General features: G+C 39.9%; 4 protein-coding genes across 11 annotated transcripts in view; 3 read left to right on the top strand and 1 right to left on the bottom strand.

The window, feature by feature from the left end:
* Positions 1-162: 162 nt before the first annotated feature.
* On the top strand, positions 163-2,154 carry LOC124407599 (nuclear transcription factor Y subunit gamma-like). 2 transcript variants are annotated; one of them, XM_046883892.1, is made up of 5 exons: positions 163-334; positions 712-847; positions 930-1,397; positions 1,620-1,811; positions 1,883-2,154. In XM_046883892.1, the coding sequence occupies exons 1-5, from the start codon at positions 312-314 to the stop codon at positions 2,054-2,056; spliced, it is 993 nt and encodes a 330-aa protein (XP_046739848.1). In that variant the 5' UTR covers positions 163-311; the 3' UTR covers positions 2,057-2,154. The 2 variants fall into 2 exon arrangements, with proteins under 2 accessions (XP_046739848.1, XP_046739846.1); XM_046883890.1 differs by having other exon boundaries at positions 1,572-1,811.
* Positions 2,155-7,978: 5,824 nt separating this feature from the next.
* LOC124407591 (eyes absent homolog 4) lies at positions 7,979-17,543 on the top strand. 3 transcript variants are annotated; one of them, XM_046883876.1, is made up of 10 exons: positions 7,979-8,411; positions 12,905-13,009; positions 13,392-13,513; positions 13,728-13,890; positions 14,384-14,564; positions 14,749-14,884; positions 15,048-15,137; positions 15,310-15,584; positions 15,825-16,281; positions 16,396-17,543. In XM_046883876.1, the coding sequence occupies exons 3-10, from the start codon at positions 13,402-13,404 to the stop codon at positions 16,575-16,577; spliced, it is 1,596 nt and encodes a 531-aa protein (XP_046739832.1). In that variant the 5' UTR covers positions 7,979-8,411; positions 12,905-13,009; positions 13,392-13,401; the 3' UTR covers positions 16,578-17,543. The 3 variants fall into 3 exon arrangements, with proteins under 3 accessions (XP_046739832.1, XP_046739833.1, XP_046739831.1); XM_046883877.1 differs by lacking the exon at positions 12,905-13,009 and having other exon boundaries at positions 15,310-15,575; XM_046883875.1 differs by lacking the exon at positions 12,905-13,009.
* Positions 17,544-19,401: 1,858 nt separating this feature from the next.
* On the bottom strand, positions 19,402-23,765 carry LOC124407589 (digestive cysteine proteinase 1). The gene is made up of 12 exons (XM_046883871.1): positions 23,665-23,765; positions 23,085-23,137; positions 22,087-22,239; positions 21,767-21,939; positions 21,592-21,696; positions 21,350-21,509; positions 21,050-21,242; positions 20,714-20,931; positions 20,532-20,632; positions 20,302-20,433; positions 19,823-20,012; positions 19,402-19,736 (listed from the first exon to the last, which is right to left on the bottom strand). The coding sequence occupies exons 2-12, from the start codon at positions 23,122-23,124 to the stop codon at positions 19,543-19,545; spliced, it is 1,659 nt and encodes a 552-aa protein (XP_046739827.1). The 5' UTR covers positions 23,125-23,137; positions 23,665-23,765; the 3' UTR covers positions 19,402-19,542.
* A 1,211-nt stretch (positions 23,766-24,976) lies between these two features.
* The window catches only part of LOC124407576 (protein crumbs-like), a 32,831-nt gene continuing 32,067 nt past the window's right edge, over positions 24,977-25,740 (top strand). For all 5 annotated transcript variants that reach the window (XM_046883842.1, XM_046883845.1, XM_046883843.1 and 2 more), the window contains exon 1: positions 24,977-25,189. In XM_046883842.1, the coding sequence (XP_046739798.1) occupies positions 25,165-25,189 (25 nt within the window). In that variant the 5' untranslated portion in view covers positions 24,977-25,164. The remainder of the gene's footprint in view (positions 25,190-25,740) is intronic.

Below are 25,740 nucleotides of genomic sequence, written 5' to 3'. Positions count from 1 at the left end.
ACTTCTGTTTCTGCGGGCAATTATTTTTACATTTTCAATTTTGAAAACGGATGAATTCGTTTTATGTGCCACCTAGGTGACAAAGTGAGAACTCATGCAGACGTATCATCGAGTATGAGTTCAACATTTGTACGAACCCTATCTACACAGTTTGCGTTGTCTGCGGTCAGGACAGGTTTTTCGAGTGAAAACCTATGGTACAAACTAATGCAATTTTATTTATTATTAATGTTAAAAGCTGCTCGATGAGCTTATCGTTGCACTCAATGTTTCAATAAATTTTGTAAGTGAGAAACCCGAACATTCAAACAATGTCTGTTTTCTTCGTAAACGCGTGAGTAACACATTTAGTAATGCATCTCTTTAAGTTAGGTTATGTCATAACTATTTTTTTTCATCGAAGCAACTCCTATAAAGCCATGTAATACACTGCATAATCAAACCGTGTAAAGCCAAAGATTTTCCTGTAAAACCGAGCATATATACCGTTCGTTATGTGGTTGAATAAACAAAAAAAAAAATTCTGCAATTTTCACAAGGATTCTCTCTGCACAGTTGGAGATTTCAAAACAAACATTTGTTTTCATATTTTCGACCCTCCAACTGCCCCAAAAATATATCTTGCAGTCTATATGGTCCAGAGTAATATCAAAATTTGTGTAAGTGGAAAACTTGAAGATACAACATAAATTTGCAACTGCAATGTTGCAGGAACCAGGACGGGGAAGAGGTGGAAGGAGATTCAAATGGCGACTTACAGATTGCCTCACCAGGCAACTCGGAAGCGCAGCAGGCGCTGGGTCAGTTTTGGCCCAAAGTAACAGATGAGATCAAAAAAATAACTACTGTAAGGTTCTTTCTATTTACGTATAAAGAAATTAACACAAGATTTGATAAAAAATATATATCTGTTTAAATTTCCTTTCCAGATGGACCTAAAGACTCAATCCTTACCGTTGGCTAGAATAAAAAAAATTATGAAATTAGATGGCGATGTGAAAATGATAAGTGCGGAAGCACCGATGTTGTTTTCAAAGGCTGCTGAGATATTCATACATGAACTAACGCTCAGAGCGTGGGTTCATACAGAAGATAATAAAAGACGTACTCTGCAAAGAAACGATATTGCAATGGCTATCACTAAATATGATCAATTCGACTTCCTCATCGATATTGTTCCCAGGGATGAATTGAAACAAACTAAAGCCCAGAACGATAATTCTGTACGAACATCAATGAACTCTGATCAAGTTCATTACTACTTTCAGCTTGCGCAGCAACAAGCTTCCGCAAATCAGGGTGTACAGAATAATGGCTCAGCTTCTCAGCCAATACAGATTGTTCAACCGTCAACCGGACAAATTCAAACTATTAACATCGGCAGTCCTGTCGAACAGGTAAAGCTTTACTGTCCTAGTTTTGAAATCGTTTAAACAACGGTCACGAGTTATTGAAGAAGATTTTAGTCTGGAAGCTTTCAGCAATCATATGTTTTGGAATTAGGAATGTACGGTAGAATGTAAGATTGGCTCAATGTATTGAAAAAACAAAAAACAAACTTTATTTTACAGCATAAGCAGATAGGTTTACAAAACTTCACATTTGCAAATTACTTCCAGGAAAATTCAAACACGAGCTCAGCGCAAACTGTGACTGCGCAAACTGTGACAGTACCAAGTCCACAGCAAACAACGAGTGGTCAACAAGTTATACAATTACAACAAACACAGCAATCTCCTACCTCCCAGGGTGGAGGGATTCAAATAGTACAACAAATAGTAACACCCAGCGGCGAAATACAGCAGATACCTGTAAGTTCGATGCAAATGAAAGTAGGGGAAATGAGGACAAGATAATTATTCGTTGATTTTTATTATTTCAGATTCAATTAACGCCACAACAACTCCAGATGATTCGAATGCAAGTTCAGGGTGGTAGTAATCAGCCCATCATCATTCAAGCCACACCTATTCAAGCCCAACCACAGTTAATTCAAGTGGCTCAAGGCGGCCAAACTCCTGTATATCTACAAACCAATAGCAACGACAATGAATAATTGAAATTTAAATTTAAACAGATAATTCTACGCTAAATACTATTAACTTTACAAAATAGGAATAAGTTTATCGTCTAAGGAATAAAAAATTTTCAACCTACTCACAAGTAACTTCCCGACCGTCGCGTTACGCTTTCTTACGCGAGTACCAAATGCAGTAAATCTATCAATAATGACGGGCACGACTACAAATCAATTCTAACTAATCGAGATAACGATCATATTTAATAGCAATTGCTGAAGACCACCGATAATCGCCGAGTTCAAAAGTTCTTATATTCCGGAAAGCTTGGCACCGTGCAGTGTTCTTTTCGACCGATTAAAAGTGCACCAAAGATGTCGCCACTGTTTATAATCCGCGGGATTGAACCTTCAAATTGAGCGATATTCAAACACTGCGTTAGTCCCGACAACGACGATATCTAAATGTAGTATGAATTCAAAAAAGAAATGAGAAACAAGAGTTATACGTGATTATTATTGTTTACATGTATATGTAAACACATAAGTAACGCTACGCGCTTGTACCGAAATATCTCCCCTAATTATAAGTCATGCGACGAAGCCTGTATGACGTCGAACTTACGCCATATATGTATAAGCAATGCTCGCAAACTGCAGACTATACACACACTGCAGACACCTTCCTAATGTCTCTCTGAAGATTGTCTGGTATAAGTAAAGATAAAACCATGGTCGATCGCAGGGAGCGCAGATGTAATCTGAATCGGGCCTTGCGTCGCCTTCTTCACCCGTTCTCCGCTCCGCATGGCTGAGTTGCTGAGTCGGCCGAGCCGCTGGCTGTCCCATGAGGCCCGGTTTGCTGGTACAACTATTGTATTATGTTTCACGTCGTTGCGGTCTTGTCTGGTGGGTTCAGGCTCTGCCCTGCGTGTCGTTGGCTCTGAAATGTCTAGTAATTATTGCCGCATGGTTAATTTACGAAAAATCACCGGGATTATACCTCGAGAATAAAGTGCATCCACGGCAGCGTCGTTCCGGACAACCTGTAGACTCTCGGTCGTTCGTAAATATCCGCCGCGATAATCAGAGCGACTCAAATTCAACTTATAAACAAATGTTTTTCAAAAAAAAAAACTTCAACAAAGGCCGAGTATTTAGGCTATTTCGTATAAAATTTTCTGATTTTCGGGAAAAATTTCTGAGTTTCCTAAATAAATATCTTATTTAAGAGTCTCCGATTTTTTCTTTTTCTCTACGAAGAATCCAGACTCGCAAGTATATGTAGTTCGTCAGGTTCACTGGAAAAAAGAATTACCCGTAGGATACATGTGCTAAATCGAAAAATAATGTATCAAGTTGGAAAAGTCTTCAATGCATTAATATCACGGATTCATTGACACGATATCTATAATAGAGTAGATGTGACGGGGTGTTTGACCAGCTGTTCATTCGAATAATTGTCAAACAACAATCTTGGTGGTCACTGGTAACGAACAGGTAGAGATTATCGTGTTATACCTACGTATGAAATTTGGACAAAGAAACGGGACCCTGTTTGGAGGGAAACAACGATCCTCAGCGGAGATTGCGGAACGATTACTTGTGGGTTGCGGCATGCGGTTTTTATTTTCTTACCGTCTCAACTGTACAGCCGGGAACAGTCGCCCAACCGAGAATGAGTCAATTTGATCCTAATCAGCGAACGTATATATATCTATAATAAATCTGCGGTGGACAAAAATTTCATGATGAAATTATCTTAATTATGCGAAACTGTCCGTCTGCACTTGTGAATATTGGTATCGGTTAAACGACAATCTACTGCGCAACGTAGGATCAAACGTACAAAAAGTTGGTTCACAAATTGCTAATACATAGTTAAGGCGGAAGCCGATGTCTGACCTCTGCTTTCGACACATAATCAGCGTTCACACTTCTATTCATATATCCCATCAAGCTTGAATGTTTTGTTTTCTGGTGATATAAGATTTGCGGTTACGGAACTACATCGGACACCTCACATATCAGTATAATAATGCCGATTTGTATGCAGACACCATTCTTTCGATTCGATCTGTTTCAACGTAGCAATTACATATCCTCCCATTCTAGGCTTATAACTAAATTGTAATATTCAGTCAGAATGACAGGTGGAAAAAATAATATTCAATTCTCAAATTGCAACACAATTATATCGGTGAAATACAATTTCCTTAGGATTAAAATAACTCACTTGCTTACAATACATAAGACAGTTTTAATACATTACATATCTTCTTAAGAATTTACAATAATAACATTTCATGTACAGCCGTATTCGAAGATAAATTTTTCTGTTTTTTTTTTTTGTCAACTCGTTTCGAATATTTCGAAATTATTGAAACATCATTATTAGTTTATAGAGGATCGAATGAAGTAGAGATTAATTGTGTTTTGGTTTTCCCAATCTCAGGCTCATTGTCACCGGCCTGCTTATAAAATACTGCAATGCCCAAAATTCAATGGACTCCATCGCGTCTTGTTGATGGATTTCGGTTTCAGAATGGAATATGTGAATATTGGTGTGACCTACTATTTTAATGCTACATTATTTCTTCAAAGCACACCGTGTATCCTTATTCGGATTCACCGCACACCCCAGAGTAACAATAATCACCGGTTCCGACAAGAAACTGGATCCAAGTACCCGGGCAGCGATTTAACAGTTCTTGAGGTTTCCATCCCTCAAACGCTAAGTGGATCTGACCCGATGGCGGGTCTCTTGTTCGAAGAGGAAAAATGAAGGAATTCGGTCTTCCATTTGCGTGGATCGGCCCGTAAGAGCACGGCCAGAGGTTCTTTTGTCTAGAAGGACAAGAAAGACGTCTCGTCGGACCTGGAAGACTTTTTTTCGTCCTCTCCCCTTATTTTCCCTTGGCTACTGCCGAAGTTATTGTCGTCAAGTTCACGCGAGGTGAGCGTGAGGTGCACGTGTTTAAGTGAACCAAGAGCATGTGGGACACGCGTCCGTTTACTAATTTCACGCGAATACTCAAGCCCCATTTCCCGTTCGTGTGAAGCACACAGAGCCTGCCGTTGCAGAGGCACGGAGAAGGGATGCTGAGCGGAGGACCTGCAGGAAGCATTTAGGAACAGGAGTGCGGCGAGCGATTTCTACGAAGTACTGGAGCCTCCGAGGCCTAACAGGTCCGGACGTCGTGGAGTGGACGCCGCGGTCCTCGGCGCGCCTACGCCAATGCTGGGATACTCAGATTTCACGACATGTTTACAAAGATCGTAGAGATAAGTTGAGAATGGCCGCCCCATGCCTCCATGCCTCCATGCCTCCTCCACGGTGTAAGATGACAGCTGCCTGCGCCTGCGCCCGCCTTTTACGTGTGTGAAACGCGGTGCCTCGCCTGTGTACCTACGTCGAATGTATGCATGTCCTCGAGCGGCCTACCTTATACTTATACACCTTCTGGTGTCCCCTATACCTCGCCTCGACCTGGACTTCCCTGGGTTCGTTCGGCCTGGCCTCGTTTGGTCCTTCACCGACATTAACACACACGCCCATGACGGACACGTATGTGTGCATTTTCCCCGTGGAAGACCACCCCTTCGCCTCGGCTCTTGAAAGGGTCTGCCTCGTGTTTTAAATCAGTTTTCTTGAGGAGGGCATTCAACCCTAGCTGCCGATGATTGGCCAACTTTTGCTAAATCATCACTGGGTTGGCCAATGAATGGCTTGTCATTTCGCAACAATTGTAAGGGATCTCGCTTTTTCGATCGCGAAGAGACGGATTGACGCTCTTATTCTCCGCCTCTCTTGCGCATCGGACTGTGAAGACAGCACCCTCCTTGTACTTACAGTTAGCTGCGGTTTTTACCGTCTAGTCTTTGTCTGGTCTTTGTTTAATTTCAAAGAAAATATAAGTTTACTCGCGTCATTGTTACGGGGATTGAAACACCTTCATTTCTTGAGGTAATAGGGTGTTCTCTGCAGGAACTGGCGTGCGTTTCAACAAGACTACTTACTCATTTTGTTCGTACTTCAGCTTGTTAGTCTTTTGAACATTATAATCCTGTAAAGTTTGGAATGATTTTTCGTTGTTCAAATGATTGAAACCTAAAAAACTCGGTATACAGAAAATTTTACGGGCGTCTCCCCTTAAACACATTCCACTTAAAAAAGGATTTTACACAGAGTAGGTGCTTGGTAATCTCCAATAGCCCAAATAGTTATCCGAGCTGAAATAGCATCGATTCGTCAATACTGTCGGTGCTACAACTGTGACATATAATATTGATTGAGTTTTCGCAGTCAAATGTTCTATTCGTACGAAATTATGTGACAGTAAATACGCTGATGTATAATTGATTCTCAGTTTTGAGACAACTTTGGAATAGATATTTTTATAACAATCACAAGCATTACAGGACATAGTTGATTATACGCAATGCCATGTATTACTGTAACAATAAGCGTATAGTCAAGCTAAGTCAAGATGTTGGTCTCAATCGCTGCAGATTTTCGTAAATTAGAACTGAATAAATATTATGTACGATCAGCCCAAAAGTTTTCGAATTATTTGAGTAACAAAGTAAAAAAAGTTTTAAATTGAACTTGATAGACTATATGCTTTATGGGCTCAAACCGCATCCCAGGGAAAAGTTCTTGCAGTGGCCGCATCAACATCAGGCAAATCAATTACTGGTTTTCAGTGTACAACTGCATGCAATGACTTGAAAATACCCAACAAGGTATGATAAGTATACTAGTATACAATTGAATCAGTATAAAGCCACACGGAACTGACAGGAGATAACGTCTCGATCAGTACGTTTGTTTATGTATTCTAGTGCTGCGCCATAACTACTCGACAGAGTGGAATAACGAAAAACATATAGGAGCCTTCGCCCCCTATCTCGTGGGCCAAAAATCACTAATTAATTCCCTTCCCAAGGGGAGCAGTGTAGCCCGCAGCCCCAGGCAGTATGCAGAACGGTAATCTGACGTAAGCACTGCACAGTGTATCTCCTTCCCGACCCCATGGGTCGTAGGCAGGATGCACATTCGCCTATAACCGTGAGTAAAAAAAACCGGCATCATCCATAGTTTGCAAAAAAAGCCCCTAATCCGCTGCACGCAGCATCCACTTTGCAATTGCCTGTGTACAAGTTGTTTAGAAATAGCAAGCCTGCGACGGGCCGGCTTTGCAGTCTTCCTACCAAGCGATGCGCGTCTAATCTTTAAATCTCTTAATCCCTTAATCTCCGAATCTCCCTAATCACCGGCCCACTCGTATACGCCGTGGAATTCCTCGGAGCCGAAAGAATCCCTGCGCTTATAGCCTGTCAGGACTCATCCTGTGCCGGACCCGCGTCGTTTAAACGAACTAAAAAATTACCGCTCGCGGTTCATCGAGTTTGCAACGCTCACCTGTATCGCATTTGTGCCTCCGTTGTATATAATAAACAGAATGCAAAATAATGAAATACATCGATAAACGTGGAGCACGTGCAGGTCGCCGTTTCTCCGGAATATCCCGCCGCGGGGACGAGGGTCCCGACCTTTGCACCGGGAGCCGGGGTTCGCGGGTCGGCGGGGGTGTGAAACGGGGTGTTAGGTGTTAATAATCGAAAGAACGAAGTGCAGCGGGGGGGCATCCGCAGGTCCACGTAACGCCAAGCGAGTGACAATTATTCTAATAAGATGAAGCCTCCCCCCTTTCCCCGGCGTCCGTTCCGCCGGCCGTCGGCGTCCTCGTCGACCCTCGAGGGTCCCCCTCCACCCCCGCCACCCCTCGCGCTGACCCTCTTCGTCGGGGCCGTTCTCCGTCCTTCTCGCACGGCTCTCGGGACCCCGTCTCTCTCCGATTAACGGTGAACGAGAGAGAGAGGAGAGAGGAGAGACCACGTGACTACGGAGCGGGGGTGGCAGGCGACATTTCGCATGCTCAGAACTCCACAGGCTGCAGCAGCATCACACTCAGCCGAGCCGATAGAATCCACGCAGCAGGAGCGAGTACAATTCGAGGCCGGGGAGCGTGTTGTGTTCCGGATCGGAATAATTCGGCCCCGAGGAACACGGGGCGGGTATCGACAAAGGGAGAAATATTTAAAAAACAAGAACCCCTCGCTACGTATCGTTTTGTACCGACGCACCTACATCGCCGCAGCACAAGCACACCCTCTGGAACTGGCATGTTTCGCTTCAACCCTTGCGAAGGGACCTGACGTCGTCCTCCTCGTCTCGGGATTCCACATCTTCATCGCGGAGGCGTCGCCGCTGACATCCACGGCCGGCAATTGCGGTGTGAAAAGTGTGTGCACCGGACGGCGGCGAGGATGGTGGTTGTGCCAAAGTTTTAATTGGATTACCAAGGCTCGCCGACTACGGAGAACCAAGGTTAGAGTTGATTGAGTGATTAGACGAGAATTAATCAACCCCACCGAGTCCTAGTTGCAAACTCTGCGCGAAATTTAATTAATATCGTACCTTAGCTGATCGACATTTGCTTTTACCCTCCGTTCTTATCATATGCCCAGCCAGTCAGATTCATCTCCGGTTTGTACGAACTACAAATCGAATTTCTGCGAGACGATAAACTGTATACAAACACGGTTCTTTCACCTGCTCGATGTTCATACCTTTCCATTGAACAACTCCGTATGCCTGTGCTGACTCATTTGCCATCGTCGACGGCAAAAGATTATCAACACCTACTGCAGCATTTGTTGTATTTGTACAATTGAGGCAACGGCATCTCAATCCTGTTCCATCGACGTGACTATTCAAATTCCGAGCCTCGGTATGTACACCTATTCAGAATTACCTACTACATCTGCAGCAATATCGAAATTGGTGTGCCGTTTTTAACAAATGATTACTGTTTATCGTTTGCATATTTTGCCAAAAGTATAACTAACTGCGGAGTTATGTAATTATGATCGCAAAATGTGTCCAGCTGCAGTTAAATGCCATAGTGTGCATTCCTACGGGTGGAATATTTCAATGTGTGTTTAAAATTTTAATCTAAACGACGCCGACGTCACGTGCATAATTGATTGTCATTCGCAGCGAGCTAGATAATAATAAGTAAAAGACGCCGTTGAGGCATAGTACGCGATACGTGTACATACGTATGCCGGGGAATTTGATGATCGATAACGTACGTCAACAGGTAGATGGAAAACAAAACGGAGAAATATTAGAGTTGAGCTGTTTTTTCGTTAATCGCGGTTATCGAAGCCTGAAAAATTCTTGGGTCAGGTAAATTTCCGGACGACATGCGACACGTGCATTTGAGACACTTGAAACTCGAATGCCAGCTTTTCGAAAATAAAAACACGTATAGAAATTATGCTAGTGTCGACCCTGGGTTCAAATGGTCCGCGTGTTGCTGACAATTAAAAACTTTGAACCATTTATTTCGTCATGTGTAACTCACTGTGCCTCCCAGTTTACCTCGTCAACGCTAATACGTTTTAATTGGTAAAGAGAAGAATCGCACTAGCATATACAAGTAACGACACGCTGGCTCCCTTGTTGCACTGTAACTCTGAAAGTTTACATCGAAATTCTTCGCCTCTGCCATAATATAGGTACCTATATTCGCCGGTAATTTAACAAAACTTTAAAGGACATTGTCAAACATTATTTCCATCTGCTCCAAATCTCGCCAAAACGGTCTTCGACGATTTCGGTTATTTTATTACTGGTCTTCCAATAGTGCGATCAATAGATCAAATAAATATACCGGCAATGCATGAATAGCTAAATTTAATGTTGGAAAAAACGGTACGATTCATAATTGCATACAATCAAAGTAGACCTAAATTAGTTGCGTAATTGATATACCTCCGCTTTATAGCATGGAGAGAAAAATTCTGACCCGCAAGTGCTAGTAGCGTGACTATACTTCTGCGTTTTGTAATAGTATAAATTTGACCCCAGCTCATGTAGGTTTGGCGATTAGCTAGACAGTTCAAAGTTTCACTAGAATTTATGAGGGAAAAGTTTCAGAGTATCGAAGGTCTTTATATTGGTCCTTGTGCAAAAGAAAACTACAAGAGTTGCTTAATTACGTATTAAAACGGTATTTTTGGCATGGCAGCATGTTTAAGGTACGTTGTCAAGGCCTACGAGCTCAAAATGTTCTGCACGTGTTTTTGCACGTTGCGTAAAGCGACAAATTTTCGACGAGTCGAATGAGAACTAAGCGAAGGTTGTCCCGGTCTTGTGGGTGACATCTCAAGTCACGAGAAATTTTCCTTGTTCTTTGTCCCTGACCGCCGGGCTGGATAAAGCTTCGGTACATAAAAAGGAAAAAAAAAATTTAAGTAAAAGGAAAAGAGAAGCCAACTTTCCATCAAAAACACGAGTGGCGGTATAAAACGGGTTAAGATATAGTGCAGGGTATTCTGAATCTTGATTTGAACCTCAGTTATAACGACGGGTCGATAGTCATGGAGACAGATACGAAATAATTAGTGGTAGGGACGCGTGTAGAATGTGCTTTTTGGCAGAATTTAATAAATCGCCATAGCCGTGTTCGCACAGGCCCAAAGGCGTGCCATTCTTTAGTCTTGCCATTTATCACCGTTGCCGGTCACACTGCTGACAAACCCTCGGCAGGTCTAAGAATCTTTTTCTGATAAAGATTAAATAACGCTCTCATACTTGTTTGAGGTACGTATGTGGTGCATGCATGTATCTACTTGCGTAGAGTGGTAGATTCCATGCAGTGTAAACCTCAACGGCACCATGCTTCGTGATCATAATATACAAATACAATACAGGCCATAAACGTTCTCTTACGATTATATGAATTATCCCATCGCGGTAATTTTATACATGATCCTGTGGCAATAAACGATCGAATATAAACATAAACGAGAAAGTCAATTATGGCTGTAGATACAGTGTAATGGAATCCTTATTCATTTGATTTGGTATAATTTTATCACACTTACACCGAATACACTCATTCCACGATTATACTAGTTATAACGGTTAGTGCAAGATATGTAAATCGAGTGAATTCCATTTTTAGGATAGTGAATAATTAGACAGAGACAAATATGCATTGTATTTTGTAAAATAATTCAATAAGTTTATATAAATATTCAGAAAAGCTCACTCTATCACTTGATCTAGGGCTTGAATTTTGCGATTCATGGTGAGATGTTCTTCCGTTAAAAATTATAATCGAAGAGAATCGTTTTCTTTATTTAACCCACACGTATAAGAAGTAACTTCCGCACTGACAAACCAAACTGAACGATTCAATTCGCGCTTGACGATATATACAGTCAAAGTGTAATCTCGTAACCGGCTACACTATAGCGGCACTAAATTTCTTCAAGGAACGTATCGAGTTTCAAAAAACTTTGTGAGTCATCGCGTGCGGCTGGATAACGAAGAGCCACTGTTAGCTGAAAAAGTTTACACCTTCTCCAGCACAGAATAAAATAAACAATCCATTCACCTATGCATATGCGAGAGATCGGATATAGTGCAGTTAAATATCATTCGACACTCGTGAAAAACTTTATTGTTCCTGCATGTTGGGCTGGTATTCATTGCCGTACTCGCAAAATTCAGACATTTAAATTACGTCAACAATTTCGTCAGTATACTTAGAAATTAATCTGATTTATACAAGAGTTTTCCAAAAATCTCTGGAATTTCACGTGTGATTTCAAGTTCATCACAAAACTCTGGAATACATTTGAATTTTAATTATTGGAACCCTATAATTGCAGCTATTTTTGTAGTTCGAACACTTTCTAGGTATACAATAGTTCTAAAATTCTCTATAAAAACTGTCCAACAATCGTTCAAACTGTTCCAATTCCCACGTATAAGAAACTTCAACGGACGACAGACTTTCCCTTGTATTATCCGACGAACGTCTTTTTCGGCTTTTCTCCACTCCAACAAAGGATTAATCTAATTCTCGGAAATTTTTACCAGTCTAACTTGTCCTTACAATATTGACATACCTATAATAAATTCACTGCACCTGTGCTGAAACTCTGTGCATATTGAAACGACAATACCGGTTTTCTTGTTAAGAATCACTTCGCCACGGGACGTCGCCACGGGGGGCGCGAACTTCTCGTATAGCATACGAAAATAAGTCAACCGATTCGCGGTTTTTCGACAGGAAGTTCGACGGCATTAGTCCCGCCTAATTCGATCCGATATGATAATCCATATAAACTACAGTCACATCCATATAAAATATAGTTAGTTTGAAGTGATTTCGAACGTCCTTCACCTGCACCCTTATGCTCATATCCAACGTGCAAAAATTTCGATCCGAAGAGGTCGACATTCCAGAGTACAGGGACTGCCGATTCTGGCGTGCAATTAAAGACCGGGGCTCTTATCAATTCACCAGGCAAGCACTGGATTCTTCTTATCTAATCGCGACTGCTTAGTCTGGGTGTCTAATTAATTGTCGACGTTGCGAAAAGCGGCCGGTTCTTGAGTATTCGCGAGAACACTGCAGCAGTCCGTGCAAACAAAGAGCGCATATTTAAAATCTTTATTTAAATACTTACTTTATTATACAGATGCGTCAGGTTGATTCTGTACATTCGTATTAAGTTTGAGCTCGTTTAGGCAGGGATGCTAAGCTCAACTAAGAAACAAACAGCCTTTTTGTTGTTTACATTCGATGCATCACTCTGGCATTTAATAGTCGAACATAACTTTAATTCTTGTTGGATAAAGGCGTCGAGTAGAGAAAATGGAGACGTAACATAAGTTTCAAAACCGCAACCGCGAAGATGGAATTTCCGGAGTTAAATCTATCTATCATGATTTCCGATAAAAAATCGCCCTCACAAGGCTCGAGGAAAAACTTGATGTGCAGTATTAGGTGTTCGCAGGTAGGAAAGGCGGAGCGCAGAGTAGACAGTGACTTGGCAACATGAAAAATACGTAACATAAACGCAGCGAAAGGCAGTTTCATTGGCTCGCCAGGAACGATCTTGGTACGCCTCCACCGTACCTTGCCACCTCCCAGACACGCAATTGGACGCCAATAATGAATTTTTGAGTACCCTCCGGCACGCAGTGCATCAGCTATCTCTTCGATACCCTACCTGTGCCTGCAGGCTCACCGGAGCTTGGCGGTCGCGTTATGGAATCCATAAAGTCCGGGATCCACGTTGACCACTTTATCATATCCGCAATCCGGTTGGTCTCGAGGCAATTAAGATATGTCCTGGAAGCCTGAAATACAAGAAAAGATTTTGAAAAATTCGCATCGTGAATATTTATTCTAATATAAGGGAATCCACTCTGCAGAGGAAGTTTAAACTATATTTTATTCAACAAACAAATATACTGGTATAATATGCGCTTATGTTCCAGATAAGGTGATATGTTAACCGAAGACAATGATCCCACGAAACCGGCCGGGGTTCTAGACAATGCTGGCAACGTGTCTTCGTCAACGGAAGCCTCCGTCCAGCATCCGCGCACCACGAACAATGGTAGATAAAATCTTTAGCCCTTACGTTTCTTTCTTCGCGGCATGGAGAGCGTCCTTAAATCTCAATCGGCAATGAAGAATCGCTTCTTGGATAACCCCCGGACCCCTATCTCTAAAACCCGAATAAAAAAACTACCAGAGCAAATAACCCTTGAAGTAATCCGTGCGACAATTTAAAAAAATGAAGCGGTGCGTAACAGCGCGAAATTTTCCAGACACCGAGGTCAAAAACGAGGTCCAAGAATGCCCGGAAAGCGACAACGTTCCGGGGGGTGAACTTTACATCGACGAAAGTGCCGAAGACAAGGAAGAGTATCCTGACTCTATGGAGAAGGCCGACTACAGTTCGTTGTACGGAGCAAATCAATATTACAACAGGCACGTTACGTGTGTTTCGTCATTACTATACTTATGTTTCTCAACGAAGTTTTAATAATTCCATGCGCCTTGCATTGCATTCTTAACATTATGCCTCGAGTTGCGAGACAGATCGCTTCCAGTCCGCTGCTACACGCACGCGTAATACAATAAACGGTACCTATACTATACGAATGTGCATAAGTTTCACTCGACTCGACGCTCGATCGATCCGTGACACTTGACTCTCCAACGTTGAATCTTACACAAACATTATAACGGAGCCTCAAGGCACTTGAAAGCATGATAGATATAAAAATTTGCAATGCGCCTAGTCGTTTTATTCAAATCGCACGAACCGTGGGGCTGCAAGATAGACGGTTTGGACAAAAAGAGTCGTTTCTTCATCCTATAGCTGAATTTTAACACTTCTGGCGCGAAAATTATTCGTTCAGATTTTTGGAGAACAATTTCGGGAGACAAGGGGTGATTAATCAACCGACGATCGTTTCAGCTTGTATAATTCACCGAGTTACGGGACAACAACGAGCTCGAAAAATACTTCGCTACAGAGCTCCTACCTGAGCTCGTACACCACCCCTGGTACCATGGCCCAGTACTCGAGCTACGCAGGATACAACAGTGGATCCACCACATTTCCGTCGGTCGGCCAAAATATATCGTCGGCATCCCAAGTACGTGTCGTAATTAAGGAGGAAATATCCTGAATTTTTTTTATCGTAATATCGAACAACATGGCGTTCGATGTGACGTTGGTTTTTTTGTCCTCCCCCTCCAGCACAAATTTTTCACGGATAATAATTACCGATGGAACGATGTTCGCATGCGAATTTTATTTTTTATGTATTTATATTTTAGAAATTAGACTACAGCGCTTACAGCAGCACTCTTTACGGAAATGATAGAGTTCCACTGCAGTATTCTGGATACTATCCAATGCCTGGCTATCACACGACACCCCCGTCATTCAACATTAGCAATTTAAATTTCACAGGTACCACACAATGATTTTAATTAAAAAATTGTGTATTATTGAGGAATGATTTAGTTGAAAAGTAATAATAGCTGATTCTTCATGGAGTGCAATTTCGATCCGGGTTCGATGTGACCTACATGTTTCGCAAAAGCTGACAAATTATTTTGGGTTTGATTTCAAGACGATTCTTCGAAATCGGCGCTTACTTTGGACCCGCCATCTCACGAAACCAACGATCTCAGCACCACGCGGGAAACCGCCAGCGTGGAGGGTAATTAAATTTCGTTACTATACGTAATCAACGATTATACTGACAATGAGCATAGATCGTTAAGGGTTGCCGAAATATCGAGTAAGAATTTGGAAACGTAGGTGTAATTGTGCAGTTCGCCGTATTTACCTGCCATGTGAGGGGGAGTAATGAACGAGGATCTTTAACACAGGGGCGACGGCGAAGCCCTGCAGACGCGGAAGACGGCAGAGCGGAAGCGGAAACAGTATCGGTTCCGCGGACACGACGGAAGCCGGGCCGGACCGGATATTCATCTGGGACCTGGACGAAACCATAGTTGTATTCCATTCTCTACTTACTGGACAATTTGCAACGAAGCATGGAAAAGACCCGACGCTGTTAGCCCAGCTCGCTTATAGAATGGAGGAAATGATCTACAACTTGGCCGATACACATTTCTTTTTCAACGACGTCGAGGTGAGTGCTGTGAGTAAATGTTTTCTTTCATACACCCGTCGTAATTACGTTAATTAAACGCGTCACGTTAGATTTGATAAGAAAAAATGAATAATAAAACTTTTAATGGAAATGTTGGTAAATTATGGCAGACATTTTTTATACACAATTTCAATTTGGAAAATAGGCAGGGAACTTGATGGATTTTGGTGAACTGGACGTTATACCTTGGAGTGCGAAACACAAAAGACATGTTTTTCATATTTTTAGGACTGTGATCAAGTCCACATAGACGACGTGTCGTCGGATGACAACGGGCAAGACTTGTCGTCGTACAACTTTGCCACCGACGGTTTTCAGTGCGCATCAGCTAACAACGGTATATGTCTGGCTTCCGGCGTCAGAGGAGGCGTAGACTGGATGAGAAAATTGGCCTTTCGTTATCGGAAGATCAAAGAAATTTATTGTAATTATCGGAACAACGTGGGCGGTCTTCTCGGGGCTACCAAGAGGGAACAGTGGCTTCAGTTGAGGACGGAAATTGAATTATTGACCGACAATTGGCTGACTTCCGCCGTGAAATGTTTGAATTTAATAAACAAGAGGAGTCACTGCATCAACATATTGGTAACCACGACTCAACTCGTTCCAGCCTTGTCAAAAGTACTTCTATTCGGAATCGGGGGAATATTTCCCATAGAGAACATCTATTCGGCGACAAAAATCGGTAAGATAAAACGATATTAAGTATAGTTACCAAGCGGCCAGTGACGAGTTACAAACACAATCATCATTTTTGAGGTGAGGGCAAACGGGACAATTTCCAGTGAAAATTTTTCAGGAAAAGAGAGCTGCTTCGGTCGAGTTGTGGCCAGATTTGGCCGCAGATGCACGTACGTTGTGATCGGCGACGGATCTGACGAAGAAACGGCTGCCCGGGCGCACAATTTTCCATTTTGGCGTATCAACAGTCATTCCGACACCCAGGCGTTGTATAATGCTCTGGAAATGGGCTTTCTATAAGATAGAAAAGATACATTGAGAATTATTTTAATAAAAAATGCCATTGATCAACGGTGTCACTAGTCAAGATGCACCTTCGCTCACTGATCGGAGAGTCCCGAAATTGGCAAAGGTATTACATATTTCTGTCCGCGGCTGGCAGTTCTGCAATAATTCCGTAAATATTATTTACCTCATTTTCCGGACAGATTTTCCATCAAATCTAATTTTACGTTTTACCGATATTCGACGGAAATTAAAATTACATACTGCAAACATAATTTATTTTCAAGTTACAAACGAAATAAAAATAAATTTTTAAGCACGAAAAAATGTAAATACTGTTGGAAACATCAACAATCATTTTTTCCGGGCTCGTCTACACTCATCGCAACTACGAGTAAAACATTTTGAAAGTGCTATTAGAAGCAAATTGCTGTTGAATTTTGTGCTCTCCCTTCTCACCGGCAAGGTAATCGTCTTTTCTAGAACCTGGTATATCATTCCTATTATGTATTTGTTAAACGTACTATATACGATGCATATCGGGGATCGCGCGTCCTCGAAATTCGGCCAAATTAACCAATAATCGAATGTACGCGATGTATTGGTCCAGGGTCCACAAGTGATAGAAAACGAAAGTAAACAATTAAATTATATCTATAATTATATGAAAATTTTTAAACGAAACAAACATTAGCGAGCTTCTGTGTGTGTGTATAGATATGAAATGTTGAGGGAAAAATATGAAAAATGAAGCAAGGTGTCATTTAAATGTACTTAACTAGACATATAGCAATTATTATTGAGTGTATACGATTTAAATAACGAACGAAGAGGCCAGCCAGCATTAAACGCCTCTTACAATTAGCAAACAAAATGCTGTTTATGTATTTTTAAATATCCGAAAAGTTTATCAACTTTTGTTGAACTAACTAAATGCTGTTGAGTATACTTGTTTCATTATCAATGGCGATGATACAAAACGAAAAATCCTTGCTTGAGGCACGACAGTAAAGTCGGACAGACATGTGTCCCAATTTACAGATACTTCAAATTATTGTCGATGAAAAGAAATGACGGTAAATCTACAAACGATAACGATTAAAAATGGTAAACATCTGAGAATCCTCGGGACACCGTAATAGAAATATTTTCGTGCCAAATTTGAGTACATGAATATTGAAATATACCTCACGTTTTCTGATCGCGAAGCAGAAAATGATAAATTAATAACTCATGTTTGTTCGACAAGGCATTAAAAATTTTATAGCAGCCGAAGAGTATGGATGATAAATGCGTAAATCAATATTGTACACGATAGTTTTGTCCTTAAATATAGGGTGTTCCAGCGTATTGAATGTATCATACTGAAAAAAAATTAACACTGCAACGTGTAGCATGTAACGAGGATGACTTTTTGTCTAATCTACAGTCGTGCCTGAAGGAATTACTGACCTACTTTGTTATTTCGATATTAATAATGAAAGACAAAATGTTCCGTTCTACATTCCGCTAGCACAAATTCATTGTGCACAATATATTAATATCCCGACAGTGTTACGCTTAATTTGTGCGAAACCAATGCACGATTTTGTATCGATCGTTTACCTGAGATGTATTTATCTTCGTTGTATGTTCTAGAATATAAGGTAAAGTTACATATAAAGCACAAAAGATGCCCATGTTCACATCAAATATAGTATAATTGAATAAGTGAATAAACTCATATTTTTTTAGACCTTCACAGATCATACGGAGGTAAACTATAGTTCAATAACACCGAGGAAAAAATATTTACGAACAAATTATCATAAATATTCAGCTCACACGGTACGAATTAATCGTTACACTGTACCTTTCTATGTATTATAGTGTTTTAAATATTTAAGTACCTATATACTTGCTTCTGGATGATGATTATTATCATGAGCAGCTGAAGCGTAGTCCCTCCAGCTGGTAGATTATTTTCTCATTCTTTCTTTCGTTTGCTAAATATTGATTAGTCGATATGATTGTTACCTAACAGATGTCTTTATAATTCGGATCCTGTTGTGTATACCAATGAGAAAAAATCACTCGATTTTCAAGTATTTTACGTAGAAGAGCCAAAGTCTTGATGGAAATTTTTATGTCCCATGTCATATTAACAAAATTATAAATTCATTATTTAAATCGAACTAGTCAAGAGGAGACAATTTTTAACGGTCGCATTATTTCAATGCGTCAATTACGCCTAATAAACGGTTCGGAACTTTTTACATATTCAGAAATTTGCAATGAACAAGGTTTATCTTTGTAAGAATCGTACTTTCCAGGTTTCCTATCGAGTTTGAGTTTTTAAACTACTTCTACAAGTGAGAGTTATTTTATGAAAGAATAGCTAAAGTTACTTCTGTCCGAGAGTCAAGAGTAAATATTTGGTTAACTTTTTATTTAGATGATTTACTTAAATCTGTGTCGAGATATCTTCCAGATTCGCCTCTTCAGTAATTACGTGACATTAATAAATTGAAACGCACGTGAATCTCATGCGTGTTACTTACTTTGTAAAACGAAACTACTCGTTATTACATACCACAGATGAACTGTTATATATCTACATAATAAAAAAAAATTCCGTTTACAATCGATCTAAAATCATTATGTAACTTTCATGAAAATCATGAGTAAAGCGTGAAAAATGGATAATAGCATTTTGAACACGATGTAAAATTAAGTATTACGGAATATGTATGTAACTAAAAAGATGAGTGCATGCAAAGTACACGACATCAGTACGTAATAACGATTTTTTTTATTGAATCAGTAGCAAATTACATGTTTACCTTACTAAAACTATCTATTAAAATATTTTAATTATCTATTAAATTTATCATGCTTGATCGAAGCTCCACCTATAATTGTTGACCTGCCCATTGACAGCAGACTTAATTAGTAATTGAGAAGAATAAAAAAAATATTTCTGGATTTCAGCCATAGTGTATCACTTCTTATCAAAAGACACGTATGTGGGTGTAGTTAGAACGCCACAGTTATTGTCTTTCTGTGCCATTAAAACGTAGCCGTCGTTTCCCCAATAATTGGACCAAGAATTTTTCACCAACCAATAGTCTTGGCCATTTAAGGTGCCATACCCAACTGCTAATACGGCATGATCCAACTGCTGTTCGGTATTTCCTATAAAACAGAATAAGACAATGTGTGAAAACGCGTTGGGTAATCGTTCTATAGTCCAATCATATAATCTCATCATTGTGATTTACCACAAGCCGATTCGTAGTAAACTCCATTAGCGTAGAATGAAAACGTCTTATGAGATGCGTCGATGGCAACCGAGACAGGGCCGTGTTTAGCAATTGCGATTTTCAATGCTTTCGGATCACGCGGACTCACGTTGACAAATCCAGTCATTTTCGCGGTCAGAGTTACATTGTTGACGTGGCAGTATCCATCCTAAATTGTAGATCAGTAACAAGTAGGTATTAATCTTTTACTATTTATGAAATGAGAAAAAAACGTCACGAATGTAAATGTATTATCAGTGTATAAAACTGTGAAAAATTATTTTCATCGCTTTTAATTCTTTGTCTTGCTATTACAAAATACTAATGATTCCAGAATTACAACAATATTATAAGGATTTTTCTCTAAATCTTCAAGTTCTTTTCCCCAATTACTCTGACTTGCAAAGACCCGTTATATACGTTTTCCACAATAAATAAAGTTGAATACAATCCAATACCTGTCCTATGTAGCCGCCATAGTCTTCTTCAGTTGGAATACCACCGTGTTTCATAATCCATTGATACGCTCGGAAATCCTCACCACCATCACAACCGTTATTGCCAAAACCCCAGGAACAGTCAACTAGAGCCTATATATTATCGTTGATTATTGTTTTGAACAGGGATTTATGTATTCAGAGTGAGTATTTGCAATATAATAGTCAAACAACTGTTCAGTTTCACTCACTTGCTGGGAAAGTCTGAGTAGTTTGTGGTATTTTACATAGTAGGCACCTTCTACAGCACCGGTAGTACCAAAACTCCAACAAGAGCCACACACGGATTGATCTGAACCATTTCACAAGGAATAAACTTAATTGTAATAACTGTGAATGACAAAGATGTGGTGAAATATCAATATTGTCTTACCCTTTACAGGAGTAACAGCTCCGTACAAGCGCCAGTCCATAGATTGAGGAATATCCTGAACTTCATCTACGTTGTACGGAAACGGAAGGCCACCATTGTCAGATACTTTGGTATATTGTTTTCCACGGAGAGCCTTCATTTCCAAATCAGTACGATCAGCCAAGTGATTAACTTGCAATTGGTAACCAAGGTTTGCACGATTCTTAGAATGAATGTACCTGTAACATTAATTAATTTCGGTGAATAAGTTTCTATTCACTTCACGATTTACTATAAAGCGATACGTCAATTACTGCTCTACGGCTTTTAAGATTATTCAGTTACTCTATGCAATACCTTAAATTCTGTCTGAAAACTTCCTTTCGACGCTTTTGTTCCAGCTCGGTAGTATAGTGTTTTTTATGTGCCTTTCCAAAATGATCAAACTCAGTATTTACATGTTCGTCATAATTATGGACAAATTCACGCATCGGATTGAATGTGTAAATATGGTTTTCCCCTGGCCCAGGAAATGTAACACAAGTATCGTCTAGAAATAGTAAATCAATGAAAATAGTATATGGCAGTAGATATTAGAAAAAAAAAACTTCCATTTCTAAAGATAGAGATTCGAGTAATACGACAAGCTGAACATACTTTCGGCGATTTCAAATACATCAGGACTTGGTGTATCGAACGAATACCACTCATATTCCAAGTAGTAATGGTCATAGTGAGAACCAAGAAGAGAGTTGAATCCGCGCATTTCATATCTGACTGGTATGACTTCTTTAACTTGCGGATATTTAGGTGATTTCTGTAAATGTAAATATTGACTGCTTTATTGCATGTAATGACACATCATACCAATGTCAACATCTTTGAACAAATTAACAAACCTTATAACGAATCCACAATGTGTATTTGTTTACTTTTTCTCCAAAGGTTTCTACACGTCGCCATTTCTCACAGTGAAGTCCGTTGATAATTTCCTCACCAATAAACTATTGAGAAATTGCTTAATTACATTGAGCATAAAAATGATAAACTCAATAATTTTGCAACACAAATTACCTCCATTCCAGTTGCATCGGGAATAATTGTTTGCGGAAGTATTTTAGAGTCACTTGTTCCATTCACTTGAAGACATGTTTCTTTATTGAGGTCAGTTTCAGTTGTGATTGGAGCCATTTTCACAGTAATACCATTTGCACCTTCTTTTCCCAATTGATACGTCTTTACCATTCCTATCAGCAATAAAAATATGAAACTTCATTATCAGTTGCGAAAAAAGAAATTGTAGCTATCTAGCTACTACTTGTAGACAATCACTAAGAACGAAAAATGACATGATTTTAAAAGTATACGTATTTACTGCACAAAATAATACATACCTCCATAGTAGTCAATTCGGCTGGATCCTCTGTTAAGATCATACCATGCATAAAATGGCTCACGAATTTCTGCATAAGGTATATAAAGTGTTCCCTTTGCTGAATATGCGGTACTAAAGGTAGGTACTTTTGCAGCAACAGCACAAGAAATTCCTACAAATAGAAAAACTGTGGTTTTAAAACTAGCGATAACGTCAATGAACATTTTCAAACGTTGTTGGATGACGTGAAAAATTTTCGCCAAGCTTCATGAAGCAGAATAATAAGACTAACATCTCTGCAGTTCACTTTTATATACTTATATGACAACTTTACAACAATTTGATGATGAAGCAGATTGTATAAGTACTGCACTTTTTCAAATTTCAATATGAAACTCTATACACCGGATGAGCGTTTATTGAGTCAGCAATTCATAGATTTGCTGATCCACTGAAACCTCACTGAAGCAGATTGTATAGCTCCTGCACTTTTTCAAATTTCAATATGAAACTCTATACACCGGATGAGCGTTTATTTAGTCAGCAATTCATAGATTTGCTGATCCACTGAAACCTAATGCAGAAGTATCACCCGAGTACATAGACAGAATGTAATTGTATACCAGAATTTATGAATATCATTGGCATTAGGCGATCACCATAACTATGCTATAACATCAGCATCATATACCTTGTAATATCATGTCTAACATTGATACTGTTTGACAAACAACGCTGTTGCACGATGCATGCCAAACATACAGCCTATATACACACTTGCGGTATTTTTATCTTGGCTCGAGGAACGATGATCCGACTAACTGGTATAGCAGAATTCAAACAGAACTAAACAAATGACCTTTAGAATACAAAGATTGAAGTAAGAAATGTTTTTTGCCATGCAATGACGAGCGATCTGTACTGAGGAATAAAGTGTATAAAATTGAAACAAATGTCTGTAAACCAAATTTAACCGCATATATTTTTTATGCAGTATATTATTTATTCAGTACGTACCTAAAAAAACTAGGGCAACTCTGGCAGTGATCCCCGCCATTTTGATCCTATATCTGTAACAAACATAAGAGGGCTTAAGAAGGCTATCAGTTGTGACCTCAAGTACTCTTATCGTCTGTGTTGTGTCTTAATGACCTTTGGAAATTTATACTCTCCTTGCCTTATCGCTATAACACCTAGCGCCGATGAGTTTAAAACAGACAAATCCATAAGGAAATCATAGAAAAATACTTCTCGTTGAATATAATAAATAAGTTAAACCAACGTTTAACTCCAACAGAAATAGAATTTATCGAGTTGTGTTCAGATACAACACATAACAAATAAATCATACACATTAGTTGGGCAGAAAATACGGTAATAATAAACAACGAGCAACAAATTCTTTTCTAACATAAATTACCTTCTGTTACAGCCAACGGAAATTTGAATAAATAATTTTTCTTCAAGTGTAACAAAATAGTAAATTATTCTTACGATAACTGTTATACTTATCCTATATATTAATAATCAATCGTCCTTAAAAATTATTCGACGATAATAATACTGAAATTATACTTAAATATGAATTGTGACTTACCGAAAACAGAAACACAACCAACGTTAATGCGCGTAATGCGCAGACTGACAGGCAAAAAACGGGAGCAACGGGTTCGGGATCTTTAATTTAATCGCGATGACATGCGAAGTGACTAGCATCGTGTAGATGGCAGCACAAGTACAATATCAATGACCGCGATATTAATGCAGCGTCAGCTATGAACAGTTAGCCTCGTAGTCATTTATGTTGGTAAGATGTCGTGCTTCGCACGGGAGCAAAGAAGTTACAGTTACCGACTGACTGTGTAATCGTGTTCACATGTATCGCTACCGATTGATTTTCTAGTCGGTATTTACAGCTACTGACTGCGAATGCCAACAGTTGCTAGGTTCGGAAATTACCGATAGATGAGTCGCCAATTTGAAGGTACCGAATCGCACTAATGTCATAAAGGTGTGACTAATAGAGATTCGAAGTGTCATAAGGAGGATTATTACTATTTCAAAAACATATTCGATACGAATTGGAAATTGAGAGTCGAGGTTATTAAATAATTTTTTGCAAGTTCCGTTGTATTCTCGCTATAAGAGTAATAGGTAGTTCAACAAGGCTCATCTAATTATTTGTACACCGTGGTTCTCGCGTTTCGATCAGTCCTCGCACAAGTTTTCATATCTATGTGTATAATTAGATTAATAAATATTAATTATAACAAATTCCCGTTTAACAATTTACAAGTAGAAATTAAGTTGAAAAGGAACCCTGCTTAACCGGAATGCCGCGTAGAGTTCATTTTAATTTTATCCGTCGTTTCTTTCTTACCGGGGATGAACGATGCTAAATTTGACTATCCACAACAAACAAGCGCATAATTCAACCGCATCTTAACATCCCCCTTTTTGATAACCATAATCGACCATTATTTTCACGTATTGTTTTCGTCTTTATTTGGGGCCCATGATTTGCATTTTTGCAATAGCAAAAATGCTTCGGAGGTAATCAAAATGAACGCAATGAATACATGTAGACTTAGAAATAGGTAGACATGTGTAGGTATTTGCTACTGCTTTCAAGTTTTATTTAGCCAATTTTCTCTCATCCTAAATTCGTGGTGTCTCTAATCATCATAGACATGTAATCATGATCCAGTGTCGAACCCTCATTCCCAGGGCTCTGGTGATCCGTTGAAACGGTTGAAACCGTTTAAATCCCGCGACATCGTAGATCCGATTTGTCGTTGTGTCGTGCTGCCATCTTACGGTTTAGTTTCGTACTTGGTAGAAATTCGGACAATGTAGTGGGAGGGAAGCCACAGGCGTTTTCCGATTTTCGGATCAGTTCTCTGTGGTCGGTAGTGCCGGTGGTTGATACGAGCCTGAGGTACGCGTCAAACGATACTTGCAACAGGTTTAAAATCGTGTTTGCGTGTAAAAAACAGTGCTCAGGAATCTCGTTGCGATGTGTTGCGAGTTACGGTGAAATTTGTGGAGTGATTTTCGCCGCTTTCAACCCGCCAGATTTTACCTGTTCAACGCAGAAATGCGGGTGCTCGCTGCTGTGGCAGGTGAGTAACGTGCTTCAAAACACACCTGACTTCTTCTGTGAAACGCTTCTGTGAAACAGGGTTAAAACAGTTTCGCTGCGAGAGCCGACGTGAGCAAAAAATGCGAAACTCATCCACCGCGACGGGTTTGCCGATTCCTAGGTAAAATTTCGTCTCTAATTCCCGACACGCGAAGGCTGACAGGTGACGAATATTCACCCACCGTCGGCGTCTATTTACAGTTATTTTCTACCTAGATCCCCCTTCAAAGTTACCGTATAAACACTTCGCCGTAGCGAAAACGAATTTCACATATTCTTGGAACCCTTTTTATAAGTTATGAATTGTAGCCACGTTCATATTGCACGTATAATTGCTAGGCTGTAATTATCCTCGTTTTAATTTGGCGTGCATAACTGTAAGTACACCAAAGGTATTTTTGCGGATTATTACGGTGAATTTAGTGCCGTTGTTTGCAATTGTTTTAGGTACCCGTTCACGAATGCACGTTGCACTCTCAGACACCTGCGGCATTCACTTAATACTTGCCGAATAAATGTACTGCCAATTTT

The sequence above is a fragment of the Diprion similis genome, chromosome 6, assembly GCF_021155765.1.
Source record: "Diprion similis isolate iyDipSimi1 chromosome 6, iyDipSimi1.1, whole genome shotgun sequence".
NCBI lineage: Eukaryota > Metazoa > Arthropoda > Insecta > Hymenoptera > Diprionidae > Diprion > Diprion similis.
Note: the sequence above shows the minus strand (reverse complement) of the source record. Positions and strands in the feature narration are given on the sequence as shown.

What these genes read in the sequence shown, in the direction of transcription:
- LOC124407589 (XM_046883871.1), bottom strand. Translation starts at nt 23,124, where the DNA reads ATGGCGGGGATCACTGCCAGAGTTGCCCTAGTTTTTTTAG. An exon ending in TGTATTTGAAATCGCCGAAA is followed by an intron (nt 21,243 to 21,349) that starts GTATGTTCAGCT and finishes TACTATTTCTAG; the next exon opens with ACGATACTTGTGTTACATTT. An exon ending in TTACTACGAATCGGCTTGTG is followed by an intron (nt 19,737 to 19,822) that starts GTAAATCACAAT and finishes TCTGTTTTATAG; the next exon opens with GAAATACCGAACAGCAGTTG.
- LOC124407591 (XM_046883875.1), top strand. Translation starts at nt 13,402, where the DNA reads ATGTTAACCGAAGACAATGATCCCACGAAACCGGCCGGGGTTCTAGAC. An exon ending in TCCGCGCACCACGAACAATG is followed by an intron (nt 13,514 to 13,727) that starts GTAGATAAAATC and finishes GAAATTTTCCAG; the next exon opens with ACACCGAGGTCAAAAACGAG. An exon ending in ATATATCGTCGGCATCCCAA is followed by an intron (nt 14,565 to 14,748) that starts GTACGTGTCGTA and finishes TTTATATTTTAG; the next exon opens with AAATTAGACTACAGCGCTTA.
- LOC124407599 (XM_046883890.1), top strand. Translation starts at nt 312, where the DNA reads ATGTCTGTTTTCTTCGTAAACGC. An exon ending in AGATCAAAAAAATAACTACT is followed by an intron (nt 848 to 929) that starts GTAAGGTTCTTT and finishes TTTCCTTTCCAG; the next exon opens with ATGGACCTAAAGACTCAATC. An exon ending in TCGGCAGTCCTGTCGAACAG is followed by an intron (nt 1,398 to 1,571) that starts GTAAAGCTTTAC and finishes TTTATTTTACAG; the next exon opens with CATAAGCAGATAGGTTTACA.